The sequence below is a fragment of the Astatotilapia calliptera genome, chromosome 11 (assembly GCF_900246225.1).
Source record: "Astatotilapia calliptera chromosome 11, fAstCal1.2, whole genome shotgun sequence".
Taxonomy (NCBI): Eukaryota; Metazoa; Chordata; class Actinopteri; order Cichliformes; family Cichlidae; genus Astatotilapia; species Astatotilapia calliptera.
The window spans coordinates 22442897-22460908 of NC_039312.1; the positions used below are offsets into that span (position 1 = coordinate 22442897).

Below are 18012 nucleotides of genomic sequence, written 5' to 3' on the forward strand. Positions count from 1 at the left end.
CAGTCAGTTTTATCTTAATAAAATAAAACGTGTTTCCTCAGCGCCCTCGTTCTGCGCGCGCCACCCTTTCGTCACTATTGTGCGCCGGATGTCACGCTACAACGTGTTGAAGAAATTTCACGTGTAGAAATTTTCGTCCTGCATCGCTCCACAATCACACTATAATTAGTGTCTGCGGACCTTAAAGTATCCGGTTTATTGGTGAGTATTTGAAGAATCGATGCTGCGATTCGCGCTGCAGCTAAAGAGCGGTTCAGTGGCGATAAGCTTTGAGTTGTAAGGGTATACTTTTTAAAACTGTGCGGTCAGGTAATGGCTGTGAAACTGGTCACAAGTTTTTAACGAGGCTGTTTGATAACAGTCTGATCATACATTAATATTTAAACAGTTTAATCCCCAGCAGATGAAGTGGGAGAATTTGTAATAAACGATTTATCATTTGTTATAACCAAACATATTTATTACTGTTTCAACAGTAAAGAGACCCTCTCTGTAACACTACATAATTTAATCACTGCTTATAATTATAAAGAGCATTGGTTGTGTTGGAGCTGAATTTATTGTACTGATGTTGGACGGTTTTCTTTCCCGCAGATCTCCATCCAAAACAGTTTTACTTTTTTTCTTCAATGACGCTCCTCTCTTTCAAATATACTGTATTTTTGGTTTTGTCTTAGGGTTTTAAAACACTCTTGCTGTGTTTTCTTTTTCAGACTGTCTGTGTAGAAGGAAATCATGGGTCGGAAGTTGGATCCCTCCAAGAAGTTGAAGAAAGGTCCGGGTAAAAAAACCCGGAAGCAGCAGGGAGCAGAGACAGAGTTGGCCAAGTTTATAACTGATGGTAACTATCCCTTTCCAAGTCAAAAGTTTCTGTTTTGGAGGTTTAGTAAAACACGCTGTCAACATTGTGTTATTTTTTATATTTAAACTTTGCAGAGGACACTGGATCAAAACGTCTCTCAAGTAGAGCCAGAAAAAGGTAAGAGGTGGACTGAGGATGTAACATGACATAAAGCAAATGTGTTTACAAGCTCCTAATTCATGTTAAAATGTTTCAGAGCTGCAAAGAGAATCCAGAGTTTGAAAAAGCCCAAAGATGTTGCTGAGGAAAAGCCTAAGAAAGGTAAACAATTAACTTTTGCTCAGTCTGGTCAACGCATGATTTAAATATTTGCCCAGATGCAAGCATGAGATTGTTGTTTTGATGGACCATCCTTCTCCAGTATCATTACAGCTATGTAAGCAGTTGTTTATTATTGATTATCAAGGGCAATTATGGGAATATCAGCAAGGGATAATGGTCCAAGGTGAACAGCCAGACTAAATGTGATTCATAAGCCTTCTATGGAAAAACAAGGATTGAAACATTTTACTTCACCCGGATTGAGGTTTCCGCGGCTCGTTGGCAGCATCTGCTGTTCATCCTCTTGGGTCTCGCCACCTGAAGGAGGGGCCCAAGGGGTTCAGTGCTATGTCGATCAGGAGGTGGCCTTGTTAGTCTAATACCAAGTTACTGAAACTGGTTTGTTAACCTCAGAATTTTGTTTATGAGTGAAGGGAGACAGGAGCAGGAGACTAGCAGAAGTATTGGTGCGTTAGCAGTTATGCAGCTCCTGTACTGGTTTACTGTTGTGTGAGCTTTGGGTAGTGACTGAAAGAATAAGATTGGTGATATAACCAGCAGAAATGAACTCCTTTTGAAGGCTGTCTGGACTCATCCTTAAAGTTCACCGTGAGGAGGTTGGTCATTCAGGAGGGGTTTTGAGTGGAGCCATTATTCCTGCACATGGAAAAAAGCTAGTTGAAGTGGTTAGGGCATCTCACCAGAAAGACTCTTTGGCACCTCCTAAGTGAGTTGTTTCAAGCCCGTTCCACTGGGAAGAGGTCCTGGAGCTATCCAGAGGCTTTTGAGCTTGCATCTCTCGGCTGGCTTGCTAACAGCTTGGTCCAGTCGTCAGTCCACTCACAATCCTGATAGGAAAACCGAAAGGGAATGGAGGGAGGGATGGATGGATATTGATTATTAATGCATCTTGTATGTGTCATGATTTCAGCAAGGAAATAAATGAATAAATACACATATATTTACAGTTTTGTCTTTCTTTCTTTCTCCCTAAAGGGTTCACAGATGAGAACAGCAAATGGTTGAAACCGTCAAAGAGGAAGCGCAAGATTGATGAACAAGAAAGTGAGGATGACAGTGATGAACACTGGGAAGAAGAAGATGATGATGAGGAGGAGGAAGAAAAGGTTGTAGAAAAGAAGGGAGGCAAAGACCAGCAGAAGAAGGGTGTAAAAGGAGTGAAAAAAGAGGCCGATGATGAAGACGATGACGATGGCGATGATGATGATGATGAAGACGATGATGATGGCGATGATGATGATGATGAAGGCGATGATGATGATGACGGCGATGATGATGATGATGATGATGACATGGTTGATGACTATGGTGTTCAGGATGACAGCGATGAAGCAGCAGAAGATGACAGTGATGGAGAGGATGTATGTGCTCTTTCTAACCTTTTTTACCCTTTTTAATTTTAATTTTAATTTTTTTAGTTTTATTCAGAAGCTGAAACGAAATATTCTTCCAGCCTGGAAATGTGAAGTTTGAAGCCTCATTTTATTAGAAAATTTTCACTTATGAGCTACAAAATCGGGAGAGTATTCTGTTTTCAGTGGCACTAGGCCTTATTACAGTTACATTTTTAAGAGAACATTGTAGCAGAGGCTGGTTAACTTAGAGCTGTTTTTTTTTTTTTTTTCTACCTCCAGCTTCTTCCCATTGAACGTGCAGCCAAGAAAGAAAAAAAGCAGAAAAAGTCCAAGGCTCCTGATAGTGATGAAGATGACGATGATGAAGAGGATGAGGATGATGACGAGGAGGAGGAGGAACAGGAATCTGATGCTGACATGGATGAAGAAGATGAACTAAAAACAAACATTGACGAAGAAGATAAATTCAGGCTTCCTAAACCAGAGGAGGGTGAGTTTCAGTGAAGTTTTTGTCTTTTAGAGCAGCAAATGTGCAAAAAGAAATTCTCTGATTTTCTACAAACAATCAAAACGTATTTTTTTGGTCCACATTTTCTAGGACTTCTGCCTCTAGACCTGAAGGCAATCTATCAGCGGATAAAGGACAACATTGACCTCCTGTGCAATTTCTCAACAAAAAGAGAGGAGGGGAAAGACCGAGCAGACTACATCTCACTTCTGAAAAAAGATCTCTGCACCTATTACAGCTACAACGAGTTCCTCATTGAAAAATTTATGGACCTATTCCCTCTTTCAGAGGTGTGTTTTCTTCCGTGCATGGTTTTGGTTTGTTTTTTTTGGGTTTGTTTGTATGTTTTTTCATTAAATCCTGATTTAAAAGAATTCATGGATGCATTGATTTAAACATGCAAGGTCTAGCTGAGAATATCTATTTGACTCCAAACATTATATTTTCTTTCTGCCTTACAGCTGGTTGATTTCCTCGAGGCCAATGAAATTCATAGACCTGTCACTATTCGAACCAATACACTGAAAACAAGGAGGCGGGACCTTGCACAGGTAGGTGCCTGATCTTAAGAGACATGGACAAAATTGGCATTTAGAATGTTTTAACAAGTTAAAATACATAATGTGTGTCATGACTGTTAGCTATTTGGTAGTTTATTGCTTTAAAGATTGTATCTGTTGTGATATAGAATTGTTTTTGTTGAACAAAAATTTGGCAGCCAGGATGAAGAATTCTGTACTTAGGTTAGCATTTTCAGAAGAAGATCTATAGAATATTACATATATATTATATGTATTAATGGATTTACTGTTGATTATGGAGTTAAGAAGCAAAGTCTCACAAGCCTAAAAAGCAGTCATTGACATCTGCCAATGTGATCAGGGAGAAATGTGCTGGATGTTTGCTGGATGTTGGTTGCTAGGTTAAAATCTGTTGCACAGAGGGAGCGGTGCCATAGGCCTCCTATTGAGGGCTGTGGTCACCCTTATTGTGGGAGGGGCCAACTTCTCAAACACTCACCAAGTTGTCATAAAAGGAAAAACTACTTAAATGACAGGAGGAAACTCAAGTCTTTACATATTGAATTCACTTGTTTGTGCTTTTCCTTGTTTAGGCTTTAATCAACAGAGGAGTGAACCTTGATCCACTGGGGAAATGGTCTAAAGTGGGGTTGGTTATCTATGACTCCTCAGTACCTATAGGTAGGTTTCAAAAGTTATGTAAGTGACCAACTTAAGCAATTAAGGATGCTGAGTGTGACTGCAGCTTCTTTACATGTTAACTAGGTGCAACTCCGGAGTATCTGGCCGGTCATTACATGCTCCAAGGAGCCTCCAGCTTTCTGCCAGTCATGGCGCTGTCTCCACAGGAGGGAGAGTTGGTATTAGACATGAGCTCAGCTCCAGGAGGAAAGACTACCTATATTGGTAAGCTGTATTGCCTTTATTGCAAATTATGTTGTCATTTCACCCTTAAAAATAGTGGAGTCCTTATGCAGATGTTCTCACCCTTAGCTCAGCTGATGAGAAACACGGGGGTAATAGTGGCTAATGATGCCAATGCTGAAAGACTGAAGAGTGTGGTGGGAAACATCCACCGTCTGGGGGTCACCAACACTGTGGTCTGCAACTATGACGGCAGAGAGTTCCCAAAGGTATCCTGTCTAAATGTGTAGATCACCAATATCTGTGGGGTTAAGCCTTATTACAGTTCCAATGTTTTGACCTGTTGGAATTCTGCTTTAAGGTCATGGGTGGCTTTGATAGAGTGCTGCTTGATGCACCCTGCTCAGGCACAGGCGTCATTGCTAAAGATCCAGCTGTGAAGACGAGCAAGGTAAAAACCAAGAAAGAAACTTTTTCTGTCTTTATATACACACACGTCTGTTTGCTTTAAGTAGTGTGCTAATACTTGTTTCTTTTTGCCCTTCTGTTCACTGACAGGATGAGGTGGATATCAATCGTTGTGCTCACTTGCAGAAAGAATTGATTCTGTCTGCCATCGACTCGGTCAATGCTGATTCCCCATCGGGAGGATATCTGGTCTACTGCACGTGTTCAATAACTGTATGTGGAAACTCTGAATTTCTACCAAATTTATGTACAAACATAGTAAATATCAGACGAGCTTGGTAAGTGATTGCATTTTTTTCAACTAGGTGGAGGAGAATGAATGGGTGGTGGACTACGCTTTAAAGAAAAGAAACGTCAAATTAGTTCCCACAGGACTCGACTTTGGCAAGGAAGGCTTCACCAAGTAAGTTGGATAACCAGTGTTATTATTTTAGGAGCAAGTAAGAAATTGAATAAAACATGAATATTTTCCTTCTTTTAGTTTCAAAAAGTTCAGGTTCCATCCAACTCTGCGACTCACGCGACGATTTTACTCTCACTCCCACAACATGGATGGATTCTTTGTGGCCAAGCTGAAGAAGTTCTCCAACATTATTCCAACTGCACCACCAGGGAATGGTAAGAGTTTTTGTCATAGCTTCATGCCTACGTTTATCATGATATTTTCCCTTTCATCACTAAGTAACATCTGTCTTTGTTGTTGTTGTTGTAGAAGATGAGAAGGCAGAGGCTCCTGAGACGACAGCGGCCACAGAAGCTCCTGAAGAGAAAAGGTCCAATAGCGACAAGACAAAGAAGACTGTCCTCAACAAGGCAGGCGGCCTGAAGCAAGAAAACAAAGCCAATGGAACAGCAGTCACGAAAAAAGCAATCATCAACTCACAAGGCAAAAAGGAGTTGCATACTGGACCAAAAAAGGCAAAAGTCGCCAAGATGGATGGAGAAACTGTGAAGGGCACAGAAGCCAAGAAGGCAACAGATGATGGTAAAGCATCAAAAGCTGACACAAAGGAAGGAAGCAGGTTTGAGAAAAAGCAGGCCACAAAGAGGAAAACACCCATGAAGGCCAAGAACAGAATGGGGAAGAATAAATTCAACAAGTTGAAGCACATGTTGCAAAAACAATAAACAAAAGTGACAGTGTGTTAAATGCATGTTTGGATTATATTAAAGCTTTGTTACACACCTGGATCCACCTCTGTCTGATGAAGCTGCTCTGTTTGTGCAGCAATTGTGTCAAACGTGATTGTAACATGGCTGCGTGCTGATGATTGGACTCACAAACAATGCCCCTACTAAAGCTGGAGCTTTCTTTTTTTTTATTTCTGTATACAGATTCAATGCTTTCCATAATCCTGTGAGAAATAAATCTTTTAAGAACATTTAATACTGACCTATGAATCATTCACACACAAAAGAGGCACCTAGCTCAAAGGATGAAACAGTGTTGTGTCCAAACATATCAGATTATTCTCAAAAAGCTTGTAGTTAAAAACTTCTTTTAGTGCAGTGTGTCCTTAAAAAAAATTAGAGGAAATTGGACAAATGGAGGAGTGGTGGGTATAAAAAAAAATCTACTGCAGATGAACAGTGTTTAAAAGTAATTTTCTTAAAAAACTAACAAATCCAGCAAAGACTTGACTTGGGACCTGAGAGGTCCTTCTGAATCCATCTGTTTGCTGAAGGGGCATCAGAAGTCTCAGCAGTTCTCGATGGCCACCGTTCCATTGTCTAAAGAAGGGAAATGGGGAAAAAGCTGAGGTATGCCAAATTAGACAAGAACTGGACTGAAAATCAGTGGAAACCGGTCTTACAGACTCACAAATCCAAATTTGAAATTTTTGGTTCAGATCATCACCACTTATGTTTACATGTGTTCCAGTAAATTGCTGCATCTATTTCACATTTTCAGAAAATATAAAGAAATTTCCTGTAATATGTGTTGTAATTTCACAAGGTTGTTTCATTTATTTATTTTCATTCAGTCACCTAAAGACGTTTATTTTTTTATTCTTTCGTTGAGATTAAGGCAAGGCAAGGCAAGGCAAGTTTATTTGTATAGCACAATTCAACAACAAGGTGATTCAAAGTGCTTTACAGAGACATTAGAAACAAGAACAAATAAAAAGCATGATTTAAAATTGATTAAAACAAGCAAATAAACTAACTAACTAATTAACAAACAAACAAACAAACAACAGTATATAAAATCAAAACAGATAAAATCAGAACAGTAGATAAAATCAGTAGTTAAATTTAAGTTTTGAAATTTAAGCTTAAAGTGTGGATTTGGTGCTTTATTCAAATGCAGCTGAGAACAGGTGAGTCTTCAACCTGGATTTAAATAAACTGAGTGTTTCAGCTGATCTGAGGCTTTCTGGGAGTTTGTTCCAGATATAAGGAGCATAAAAGCTGAATGCAGCTTCTCCGTGTCTGGTTCTGACTCTGGGAACTGATAAAAGACCGGATCCAGATGACCTGAGGGATCTGGATGGTTCATACTGGGTCAGGAGGTCATTGATGTATTTTGGTCCTAAACCATTCAGAGCTTTATAGGCCAGCATCAGAACTTTAAAGTCTATCCTCTGACGGACAGGCAGCCAGTGTAAGGACCTCAGAGCTGGACTGATGTGGTCCACTTTTTTGGTCTTAGTGAGGACTCGAGCAGCAGAGTTCTGAATGAGCTGTAGTTGTCTGACTGATTTTTTAGGTAGACCTGTAAAGATGCTGTTACAGTAATCAAGCCTACTAAAGATGAATGCATGGACTAGTTTTTCCAGGTCCTGTTGAGACATCAGATCTTTTATCCTTGATATATTCTTGAGGTGATAGTAAGCTGACTTTGTTATTGTCTTAATGTGTTTTTCTAAGTTTAGGTCTGCATCCATCACTACACCCAAATTTCTCGCCTGGTTTGAGGTTTTTAGATGTATAGATTGAAGTTCTCTGGTGACCTGTAATCGTTTTTCTTTGGTGCCAAAGACTATTACCTCAGTTTTGTTTTTGTTTAGCTGGAGAAAATTGTGGCACAACCAGTCATTGATTTCCTCGATGCATTTACCGAGAGCCTGTACAGGGCCTCGGTCTCCTGGTGACATTGTGATATATATTTGTGTGTCATCTGCATAGCTGTGATAGTTTATTTTGTTGTTGTTTATAATCTGTGCCAGTGGGAGCATGTAGATGTTAAACAGAAGGGGTCCCAAGATGGAACCTTGGGGAACTCCACATGTGATACTTGTCTGCTCAGATGTGAAGTTACCTATTGATACAAAGTATTTCCTGTTTTCTACGTATGTTTTGAACCAGTTTAGTACAGTTCCTGAAAGACCTGTCCAGTTCTCCAGTCGTTTGAGTAATATGTTGTGGTCAACTGTATCAAATGCTGCACTGAGATCCAGTAAAACTAGGACTGACATTTTTCCACTGTCTGTATTCAGACATATGTCATTAAACACTTTGGTCAGAGCGGTTTCAGTGCTGTGGTTCTGTCTAAAACCTGACTGGAAGGCATCGTAGCAATTATTCTGTTTTAAGAAGTAACTGAGCTGTTGAGAAACTGCTTTTTCAATGATCTTACTTAAAAACGGGAGATTTGAGATCGGCCTGTAGTTGTTCATTTGTGTCTTGTCAAGATTGTCCTTTTTCAGTATAGGTTTGATTACAGCAGTTTTTAGTGATTCTGGAAACACACCTGATAATAAAGAAAAGTTGACGATCTGTAACAGGTCTGACTCTAAAGTCTTTGAGACCTTTTTGAAAAAACTTGTTGGCAGGACATCTAAACAGCAGGAGGAGGAGTTCAGTTGACCTAAGATGTCCTCCAGGTCTTTGCTGTTAATAGGTTGAAACTGTTTCATGGTGTTTAAACAGTTTTTTGGTGGACACAGTACATATCCTGGATCTGCTGTTGATGTACCAATTGCTTGTCTAATTTTTTGGATTTTTTCAGTGAAGAATTTGGCAAAGTCATTGCAGGCCATGGTCGAATGAAGTTCAGCTGCCACTGACACAGGAGGGTTTGTTAGCCTGTCAACTGTAGAAAATAAGACCCGAGCATTATGGCTGTTTTTAGTGATGATGTCAGAGAAGTAGGACCTCCTTGCATTCCTCAGTTGTAAATTATAATTGTGAAGTTTCTCTTTATAAATGTCATAATGAACCTGGAGGTTTGTTTTTCTCCATCTGCGCTCAGCTTTCCTACACTCTCTTTTTTCATTTTTCACCAGTGTGGAGTTTCTCCATGGAGACTTTTTCCTTCCAGAGATAACCTTCACCTTAATGGGAGCAATAGTGTCCATTACATTTAACATGTTAGCATTGAAGCTATTGACGAGCTCATTGACTGACCCTCTGGGCAGGTCAGGTGTTAATGGGAAGACCTGGTTAAAAATTGCACTACTGTGTTCAGTTATACACCGTTTTGTGATCACTGTTGTTGAGATATTTGTGTGGGCTGAGATTTTACTTTCAAAGAAAACACAGTAATGATCAGACAGGCCCACATCAGACACAGTAACCTTTGAAATGCTCAGGCCTTTGGAGATCAGTAGGTCAAGAGTGTGTCCTCTATTATGTGTGGCCTCTGTTACATGCTGAGTCAGCCCAAAGTTGCCCAGAGTGTTACTCGGGTCTTTAGTCCCTTTGTCCTGAGGGTTGTCCACATGAATGTTAAAATCCCCAGCAATAATTACACAGTCAAAATCAACACAGATCACAGACAGCAGTTCACTGAGGTCATTAAAAAAGTCTGTGCAGTATTTGGGAGGCCTGTAACTATAATATAGATTAACTATAATAACCTTGATAAAAATACAAAAGACCATCTCTAAACGGAGTACATCTTGGACGCTCTTGCATACCTGTTATTGTTTATTACCTATATGATAATTTGAGTATTACACCTGTAATTGGCCGTACTTTGGATGGCAGTTGATTCTTCCTTCGGTGTTGGGTGCGCTCTGGAGATAACCAATCAGATCAGCTCTATCTCGGTCCGGAAGCTGTGTTGTTTACATTTTCCAAGATGGCGGCGGGAATGTATTTGGAGCATTATTTGGACAGTAAGTGAATTTGCATGTGTTTCTGACGCATTGAAAAACATTCTTAGTCGTTTTATAGTTTAATTTCTTTGTGTAGTGTATCTCCTGATCAGCTTCAGCGCGGAAGGGAATGTTCTAACGGTTTCCTAACGGTTAGCGGTTTAGGCTCAGTCTATTTGCTGGAATAGCGCGTCGCAAGGGAGCAAAGAAAGGCTCGCAAGCATCCTGTATTGCCACTACTGGCACAAGTTAAATGCAGTTAGCATTCATAGTCAGCTGTATTTGTGCCACTTGTTGTTTAATGGGGTGCTTGAGAATTTTAAAGCTTAACCGAAAAAGCATCACTTCAGACATTAGATTGAGCTAGCCAGTGTTGTTATTTCATTGTTTCGTGTTGATGTCTTAAAAATCTTTGTTCTCCTGCCTTCCTGCCACACCAGGCATAGAAAACCTGCCCTTCGAGTTGCAGAGGAACTTTAATTTGATGAGGGATCTAGATCAACGCACAGAGGGTAAGCTCAGTGAACACGGATCTTCATTAACCCACAAAACACGGTCCTTAAATGGAGGTAAATGGGTTACCCCCACACAGGGACCCCAACGAAAGTCCGAGGAATAATTAGATTACTAACGAAAAAAAGCCCCTAATTATTATTATTATTATTATTTGTCTTGTTCTTCTTTAACACTTGGATGTATTTTTATTTAGTGCTCTTACATTGACACAGCTCGAACCCTATCTTAATGTGTGATGAGGAGTCACATAATAACATTTTTAAGTCATCTTTATTTAAATATTATTTTTAAACCCCAAAACAAATAAATGATCAAAATAAAATAAATAAAAATAATATTAATAATAATAACAATAATAATTATACAGAGTGAAAACAATTAGGTGTGTTATTATGTATTTATATGTGCTAAGCAAAAACATTTTTAAAGGTTTGGTTGTGGTTAGTGCTGTCTACTTACAGCAAGTAGGTCCTGGGTTTAAATCCAGTTGAAGTCCTTCTGCCTGAAGTTTACATGTTCTCCTCGTACTTGTATGGGTTCTCTCCGGGTGCTTTGACGTCTTCCCACAGTTCAAAGACATGCATGGAGTTAGATTAATTGGTGATTCTAAATTTGTTGTCCGTCTGTCAGTGTTGTGCTGGGTGTATCCTGCTTTTGGCAGCTGGGATAGGCTCAAGCCACCCCAGCAACCAGAAACAGATAAGGAGAAGAAGATGAATGTATAGAACCCAAAAGTTTATTAACATTTTTGAAGCCTTAAGATCATAATTTACTGTTTTAGGTTGCTGGTTTTATGCTTGTTAAATAAGAAAACTGAATATCCAATTGTGTTATTTTCAAAAACATTTTGACTTATTTGTGTGAGGTATTAAAATTATCTTTGTAATTACAGACAGCGTTGTTTAGAAGTTCTTCTCATCTTTTTTTTTTTTTTTTTTTTTTTTTTTTTTGTTTAGATCTTAAAGGCCAGATAGACTCTCTGGCTAAAGAATACACTGCCAATGCCCGGACTCTCTCCTCTGAGCAAAAGCTGTCCATACTGAGGCAGATCCAGCAGTCATACAGTAAATGCAAGGAGTTTGGAGATGACAAGGTGCAGCTGGCCATGCAGACCTATGAAATGGTTGGTATCTTAGAAAATAAACATATTTTAGATACATGTTTATTGGGAGAAAATAACTTGAAAAATACACTGCCCTGTATTTAAGTAAGCATGGCCTGAATTTTGTGTAGGTGGATAAACACATCAGACGTCTGGACACGGATCTGGCTCGGTTTGAGGCTGACCTGAAGGAAAAGCAAATCGAGAGCACAGACTATGATTCCACCTCTAGTAAGGGGAAGAAAGGTGGGTTAACACTGTATTTGCCCACAGTTATGTGCTCAGTTAAGTAAATCCAAACTCAATATAATGCGTGTCTTGCATGCTTTTGTAATCCCAGGAGATTCCAGGCAAAAGGAGAAGAAGGCAGCTAAAACGAGGTCTAAAGTGAAGAGTTCAGATGAAGACAGCAGTCCTAAGAGTGCACAGAAGAAAGTGAAACTCCTTCAGCCGTACGTTGTGCATTGTTTTGCTTTTGATGGTCTCGTCATTGTTGTTTTTTTTTCCTTTTAAGTTAGTGTCATACTCTTTTTCTCACATACAACATTTTTTAATCATCAGAGGAGAATTCAACAGCCCTTCTTCCAACTTTGGGAACGTGCACCCATCCGATGTGCTGGATATGCCAGTGGACCCCAACGAGCCCACCTACTGCCTATGTCATCAGGTCTCCTATGGCGAGATGATCGGCTGTGACAACACTGATGTGAGTTTTGTATTAAAATGCCCTCTTACAGTCAATCAGAGGACACATGAGATTGGTATGGACATTTACATTTAATGTTGATGAATGTGTGTTGTCGTTTGTACAGTGAACCTGCTTAGAAAATTATAAAATTTGAAAGGGTACATGGTTTAGAGCACAAGTAATGATTCAGTAAAAGGACTAGATGTTATAGTCCCTGATAATGCATTTCTTTGAATGGAGAGAATCTTGAGGAAAGGCAGCCCAGGAACTTTACCAGCAACACATATCGTTGTGTGCCTCAACTTTTTTGTATTGTATTGTATCTTTATTTCAGACATATACAGAAAAAAAAAACTTTCGGTCTTTTACCCAAGCAAATCTGCAATTTTTTGGTAGATTAGAGATTTGATCTAGATTATCATATTAAGATTTGGGACACATCGTCAGTAGTGGACCTTGGATTCATCAGGTGTTTCGCCCATTATCACTAGACACCCTCGTCCAATGAGGGCCTACCAGGGTTGCTCAGGCCACGGAGTGTGTCACTAGTTTATGTTAAATTGTTATTTCTCTTCTTCTTTCTTCTGTTTAGTTTTCTACAGTTTATTTTCTCCTATCTATTCACTGCAACTGAGAAATAATACTTACCTCTTTAGCATTTATGGAGCCTCACTTCTTCAAAGGGATAGAAAAGGTGATAGAGAGAAGTAAGAGAAAAGGGACAAGATAGGAGAGAGCAGAGAGGAGAGCCGGAAGGGGGGCGCACGATCTGGCTTCCCACACCTCCCTGCCGGATCGGGCTGTACGCTCTTCCTCCCTACTGCCTCCTAGAAAAGGGAAGAAGAGCGGAATATTTTCTTTTCTCTCACAGTTAGCTGGACTGCCTTTGCTGCCCAAGTGAAGTCAGCCCTTTTTAACTGGTCCTCTCAGCAGTGTTAGCTAATTCTCTTATAGCCTGTCATTGTGCCTGTCTGATCCCAATCTCTCTAAGCAGTTTTGCTGTTGTACTGGCAACAAAGCCCCTGCACCCCAATTCCACCGGGCGCACCTTGATCTTCCAACTTCTGTCCTCTGCTTCAGCTGCCAAGTTGGCATACTGCAGCTTCTTACGCTCAAATGCTTCCTCGATTGCTTCCTCCCATGGTACCGTCAGCCCAATGACGTACGCAAGTTTTTGGGAGTTAGACCAAACGATAAGGTCTGGTCGCAGAGCACAACCAAATCAATTTTATAACCCACTTCAAGTGTCATAATATAAAGGCAAATCATACAGAGTAACAGAAACAAGAACTGGTGTTCTGAACGCTTTATATATTTTCTGGTGTTTTCTGGCTCTTTTCACTGGAGAAAAGAGCATTTCTGTGTAAACACACAAAGGAGGCTGGACCACAGAGAGTCTTGGGATGCTTTCTTTGCAGTTGCTTCATTTAGCTTGTGACAGTTGTCTTTTGGCATAAGATGAAATGTCCCTTTTTATTGTCTTTACTGAACTTGAGAGGGAGATGTCCAGTTGTTTGGGTTCAATGTGCTGTCCTTATCCACATATCCACTGATCCCATTTTGTTTGGCAATAACAAAATTAAATATATTAATGATTGCCCACTTTTATTTGAGTTTTGTTCTGCTGTTTCAATACGAACCAAATTAAAAGAGGTTTGGTTATAGTGAAATACTCACACACATCCCTCTGATGTCCTCGGAACCACCAAACACAGGGAAACAGTTTTTTTTTTTTCATTTAGTGCTTATGGTCGGTATATTTTTAACTTGGCGGCAGTTACATGTGTTTGTTTTAACCAGTTACAGTATGTCAGGGTTCGTACGGGTGCTTGAAATCCTTGAAAATGCTTGAATTTTAATGTTGTCTTTTCAAGGTTTGAAAAGTGCTTGAATTTCAGATGTGGTGCTTAAAAGTGCTTGAAAGTGTAACTGTATTTCATTCACCACAAATAACTATCTGATTGAATAGTTTTCTTATCAGATAGAGAAATAAAATGAGTCGCAAAATGTAGAGGCAAATTTTCCCCGCCTGGCTGCCTTGTGTCTGTTTCAATATGTGACCCCACCCCTCCCTCGGACAGTCGAGGATGAGTGCGCTAACATACCTGTTGGTCGTTGTTTTAATAAGTGTTTGATGGAAAACAACAATGGCGGAGTTTGCGCTCTCCAGTCGCATGATAGGTGAGTCCTAGTAAATAATTTTCCAGTACGTGTACGTTACACATGCTATTTTTAAAAAATTATGATTACTATTTTGCTAGCTATCAAACTCGCTGGAGAAATGATTGAAACGCACTGAGTGTGATGCAGTATGGCAGCGCTATTATGGAATATGCTGTGAACTTAGCTAACATTACTTAGCAGTCATATGAGTTAATTTACTCAAGTGAAAGCTTTAAACATTAGCCTGATACATAACTAGCTAACTTGGCTTTCTGGTTAACCCTCTGGGGTCGACAGACCCAGAGTCTCCATTTCAACTTGGGTCGAACGTGCGGACTTCAAACTATATACCAGTGTTTAAATTGTGTTGATAGGCCACGTAAAACCGATGTTTTTTGTTTTTAATAAAACAGTGGCGTTTACTCCAGGAAGAAACGGTAAAAACGGCCTTTTCTAAGGAGAGCGCTAGCAAACACGCTTTGATTGTGAGTGAAAAACAACAGTCATTGGTGAAAAAAGAAAAAACACTCCTTCCCTATTGGTGGAAAAATGTACCACGTCGACCAATCAAAAAAAATGATATGGCAACATGTGGCATTTGGTTGTTTGGGAAGAGAGGGAAGTTTTAGGAGTGAGCGAAAGAGAGAGAGAGACAGTTTTGATACATGAGAAATTTGTGAGGTTTACCGTGTTTGGAGTCTCATGTTAGTGTGTTGTCTTGTGTAGTTAGTGTGTAGTGTAGTCATTGTTTTGTTTTGTGTGTCAGTTCTACTAGTGAATGTGACAGTAGCTGCAAAAAAGCCACCAAAGGCAGATTGCAGTGTAAACGCTGTGTGACACACCTGCTGTCAGACCTGCAGGTTTATCCCTGTACTGTTCTCATCTGTGTTATAGTGGACACAAACTATTTTTTGGAGTTGCATAAATAATTTTTGTGCCTTCTTATTTGATGCAGAACACCTGATTGTTCTGTAAATAGTTTGAAATGGTTACATAAAAACCATCTCAGCCTTGGCTGCATTTTTAGGTAAATAGTACCATATAACTTTTTTGTTTGCAAAACCTGTGCATATTTTTAAAAATGTACAATTTCTATTTGCATTTCAAGTTATGAAAATGATTCGTTAAACATGCCTGTGGTTTTTGCAGTCAAAAATATCACTTTCTACTCATATTTTAAATTTTGTCTGAATTTAGATAAATTGTGCTGATACAGTTTGTCAAAATGAGAAAATAACAGATTGGCAAGATAAACAGTTTTTAAAGTTGAAATACAGAGGCCAAATCAAAAGTAGTCAAAAACGTCCAATTATACCCTGGACCCCAGCTTTTTGGAGTATTTGAAATAATGGTAATATGAAGGACCGATCCATATGGTCACAAAGAATAGCCACTTGTTTCTGTGCCATCAGTTCCCCGGCTTTCATTCAAAATGTGTTTATCTTCAGCACCTGCACATTAAACTACTTAAAACTCATACATGTCTTCAAGCTCACACCGAGACCTGTGGGGCACAATCAGCCACTGAGACAGTACACACATTTATATGTGTATTTGTATATGAATATTTCATACTTTAAGGCTGCCTGTTTATTTAAGGGAGATGAACAAAATACATTGGAATTGTACATAATAATATCACAGATGATAAATTCAATAGATTTTAAGTAGATGCTTGTGCATTCTTAAAGTCTTATATGTTGAATTGAACTATGTTATCTGAAAAGCTTGAAAAGGGACCTTGAAAGTGCTTAAAAAGTGCTTGAATTTGACCCTGAAAAAGACGTATGAACCCTGGTATGTGGAAAGCTTTTTTTTCCAAGATGTCTGGTCTTGTCAGTTTTTAGCTTATTCTACAGGGGAAGAATGTTCATAATCAGACACATCAAGGAAAGGAGCATAAAAAAGAGAAGAAAATGAGGCTGCATTAAAAAAATACAGCAGCTGCTTTAGTAGTTTATACCTGTTCAGCTGTTCATTAATGCAAAGAACTAATTAGCCAGCCAATGACAGCAACTCAATGCACGTAGCTAAAAGTGCTTGCTCATAGGGGGTCATATGATTGTTGGGTTTTTCTCTGTATCTATGAAGCGCCTTGAGGCGACTTATGTTTGGCGCTATATATATAGACACAAGAATTTCACTCACATGTGCTGTACCAATGTACCTGCACATGTGATGTGACAATAAAAGTGATTTGATTTGATTTGATATATAAATAAAATTGAATTGAATATGGTCAAGGACCTGCTGAAGTTCCATCTGAGCATCAGAATGTGGAAGAAAGTTGAATTAAGTGATTTGGAATGTGACATCATCACCATCGTGGAGCTTCATGGATATGCAGCTGACAAATCTGCAGCAACTGTGTGACGCTATCATGTCATTTCGGACCAAAATCTCTGAGAACGTAATCAACACCTTGTCTTTGTGCCACAAAGAACTAAGCAGCTCTGACGGCAAAAAGAGGTCTAACTTGGTACTAGCAAGGCCTACCTATTAAAGTGTCTGGTGAGTGCACATTTATGCAATAAAGGCAAAGCCAGAGGATTGTGGAAAGTGGTTTAATATGTAGTAAATCACCTTCTAGTTCTAATTTCCTGTTACTTATTTGCTTATAATGGCGTTTTAAGTGGATGGAGCCCTGCTATTATCAGATTTAAAGAGCCATCTGTACATCTTAACAAAGGAAGAGAGGTTGCATTTGGAAGTGAGTAAATGACAGTGTGTCCCTTTGTGACATTTAATAAAGCACACAAAATGTGGTACCTTCACTGGTCCCTTTAATGAAGGAATGATATTATTTATTTTAATATCAATAAATACCATCCACATATCAAAAAAGGTCACGACAGTATAATTGTATCATACAGAGCTGACTCTGCGAGCATTAAATCAGATTAATAATAAAAAATAGAAGCTGAAATGGTATTATGTGTCTGTTATACTTTATAAAGTGCATGTACAGGCTCTCTCTTACATACATTTCCAAGATGCTAACCATAAATTAAGGTGCTGCAGCCCGGTGCCTCGCTGTGTGGATAAGGTCACAGATGGCAGTGTGACTGATTTATTAGCAGAAGCCACACTGTGAATATTACATGTGATGGCTCTTTTTGAACAGATTGTTCTCCATCATGTGTTCTAGAAAAATTTGATTTTTGTCTGTCCCAACTGCTTCACTTGCACAACACTTACCAGTATTTTGTCTGTTTTTGTTTTTTTCCAGTGCTCCATTGAGTGGTTCCATTTCGCATGTGTGGGGCTGACAACCAAACCGAGAGGCAAATGGTAAACAAAACTAAAAGAAATTGAGACTGTGATCTAATTTCACAAATGTGTTCAATAAGAGTGTTGAAAGTGTGCACCCTCACCACTCTTCATTTATGCTATGCAGGTACTGTCCACGGTGCTCTCAGGACAGAAAGAGGAAGTGAGAACAAATGGTTGTCCTGGAACGAAACACGGACTCTGATCAGATGGAAAATGAGAAGAATATTTCTTCATTAGTTACTAGAACTTTTTGTTTCTCATCTTCCTTAACATTTGGTGCTTTTTAAATTTCGGTTTACGTACTTGCCTTGGTCTGATGCAGAGTGTTTGAAGGAGCCAAGTGTTACAAATGTATTTAATTTTTTTTT

General features: G+C 39.3%; 2 protein-coding genes across 2 annotated transcripts; both read left to right on the forward strand.

Annotated features, from left to right (window-relative positions):
- Window positions 1-92: 92 nt before the first annotated feature.
- On the forward strand, window positions 93-6242 carry nop2 (NOP2 nucleolar protein homolog (yeast)). The gene is made up of 16 exons (XM_026185155.1): window positions 93-201; window positions 714-841; window positions 937-979; window positions 1059-1123; window positions 2120-2505; window positions 2779-2989; window positions 3098-3297; window positions 3469-3558; window positions 4122-4209; window positions 4294-4434; window positions 4522-4661; window positions 4754-4843; window positions 4951-5073; window positions 5166-5263; window positions 5342-5478; window positions 5573-6242. The coding sequence occupies exons 2-16, from the start codon at window positions 736-738 to the stop codon at window positions 5986-5988; spliced, it is 2334 nt and encodes a 777-aa protein (XP_026040940.1). The 5' UTR covers window positions 93-201; window positions 714-735; the 3' UTR covers window positions 5989-6242.
- Window positions 6243-9797: 3555 nt separating this feature from the next.
- ing4 (inhibitor of growth family, member 4) lies at window positions 9798-17992 on the forward strand. Its single transcript, XM_026185170.1, has 8 exons — window positions 9798-9923; window positions 10343-10414; window positions 11375-11541; window positions 11652-11766; window positions 11861-11972; window positions 12082-12226; window positions 17601-17662; window positions 17769-17992. Exons 1-8 carry the CDS (start codon window positions 9887-9889, stop codon window positions 17806-17808), a joined length of 750 nt encoding a protein of 249 aa, XP_026040955.1. The 5' UTR covers window positions 9798-9886; the 3' UTR covers window positions 17809-17992.
- Window positions 17993-18012: the final 20 nt, after the last annotated feature.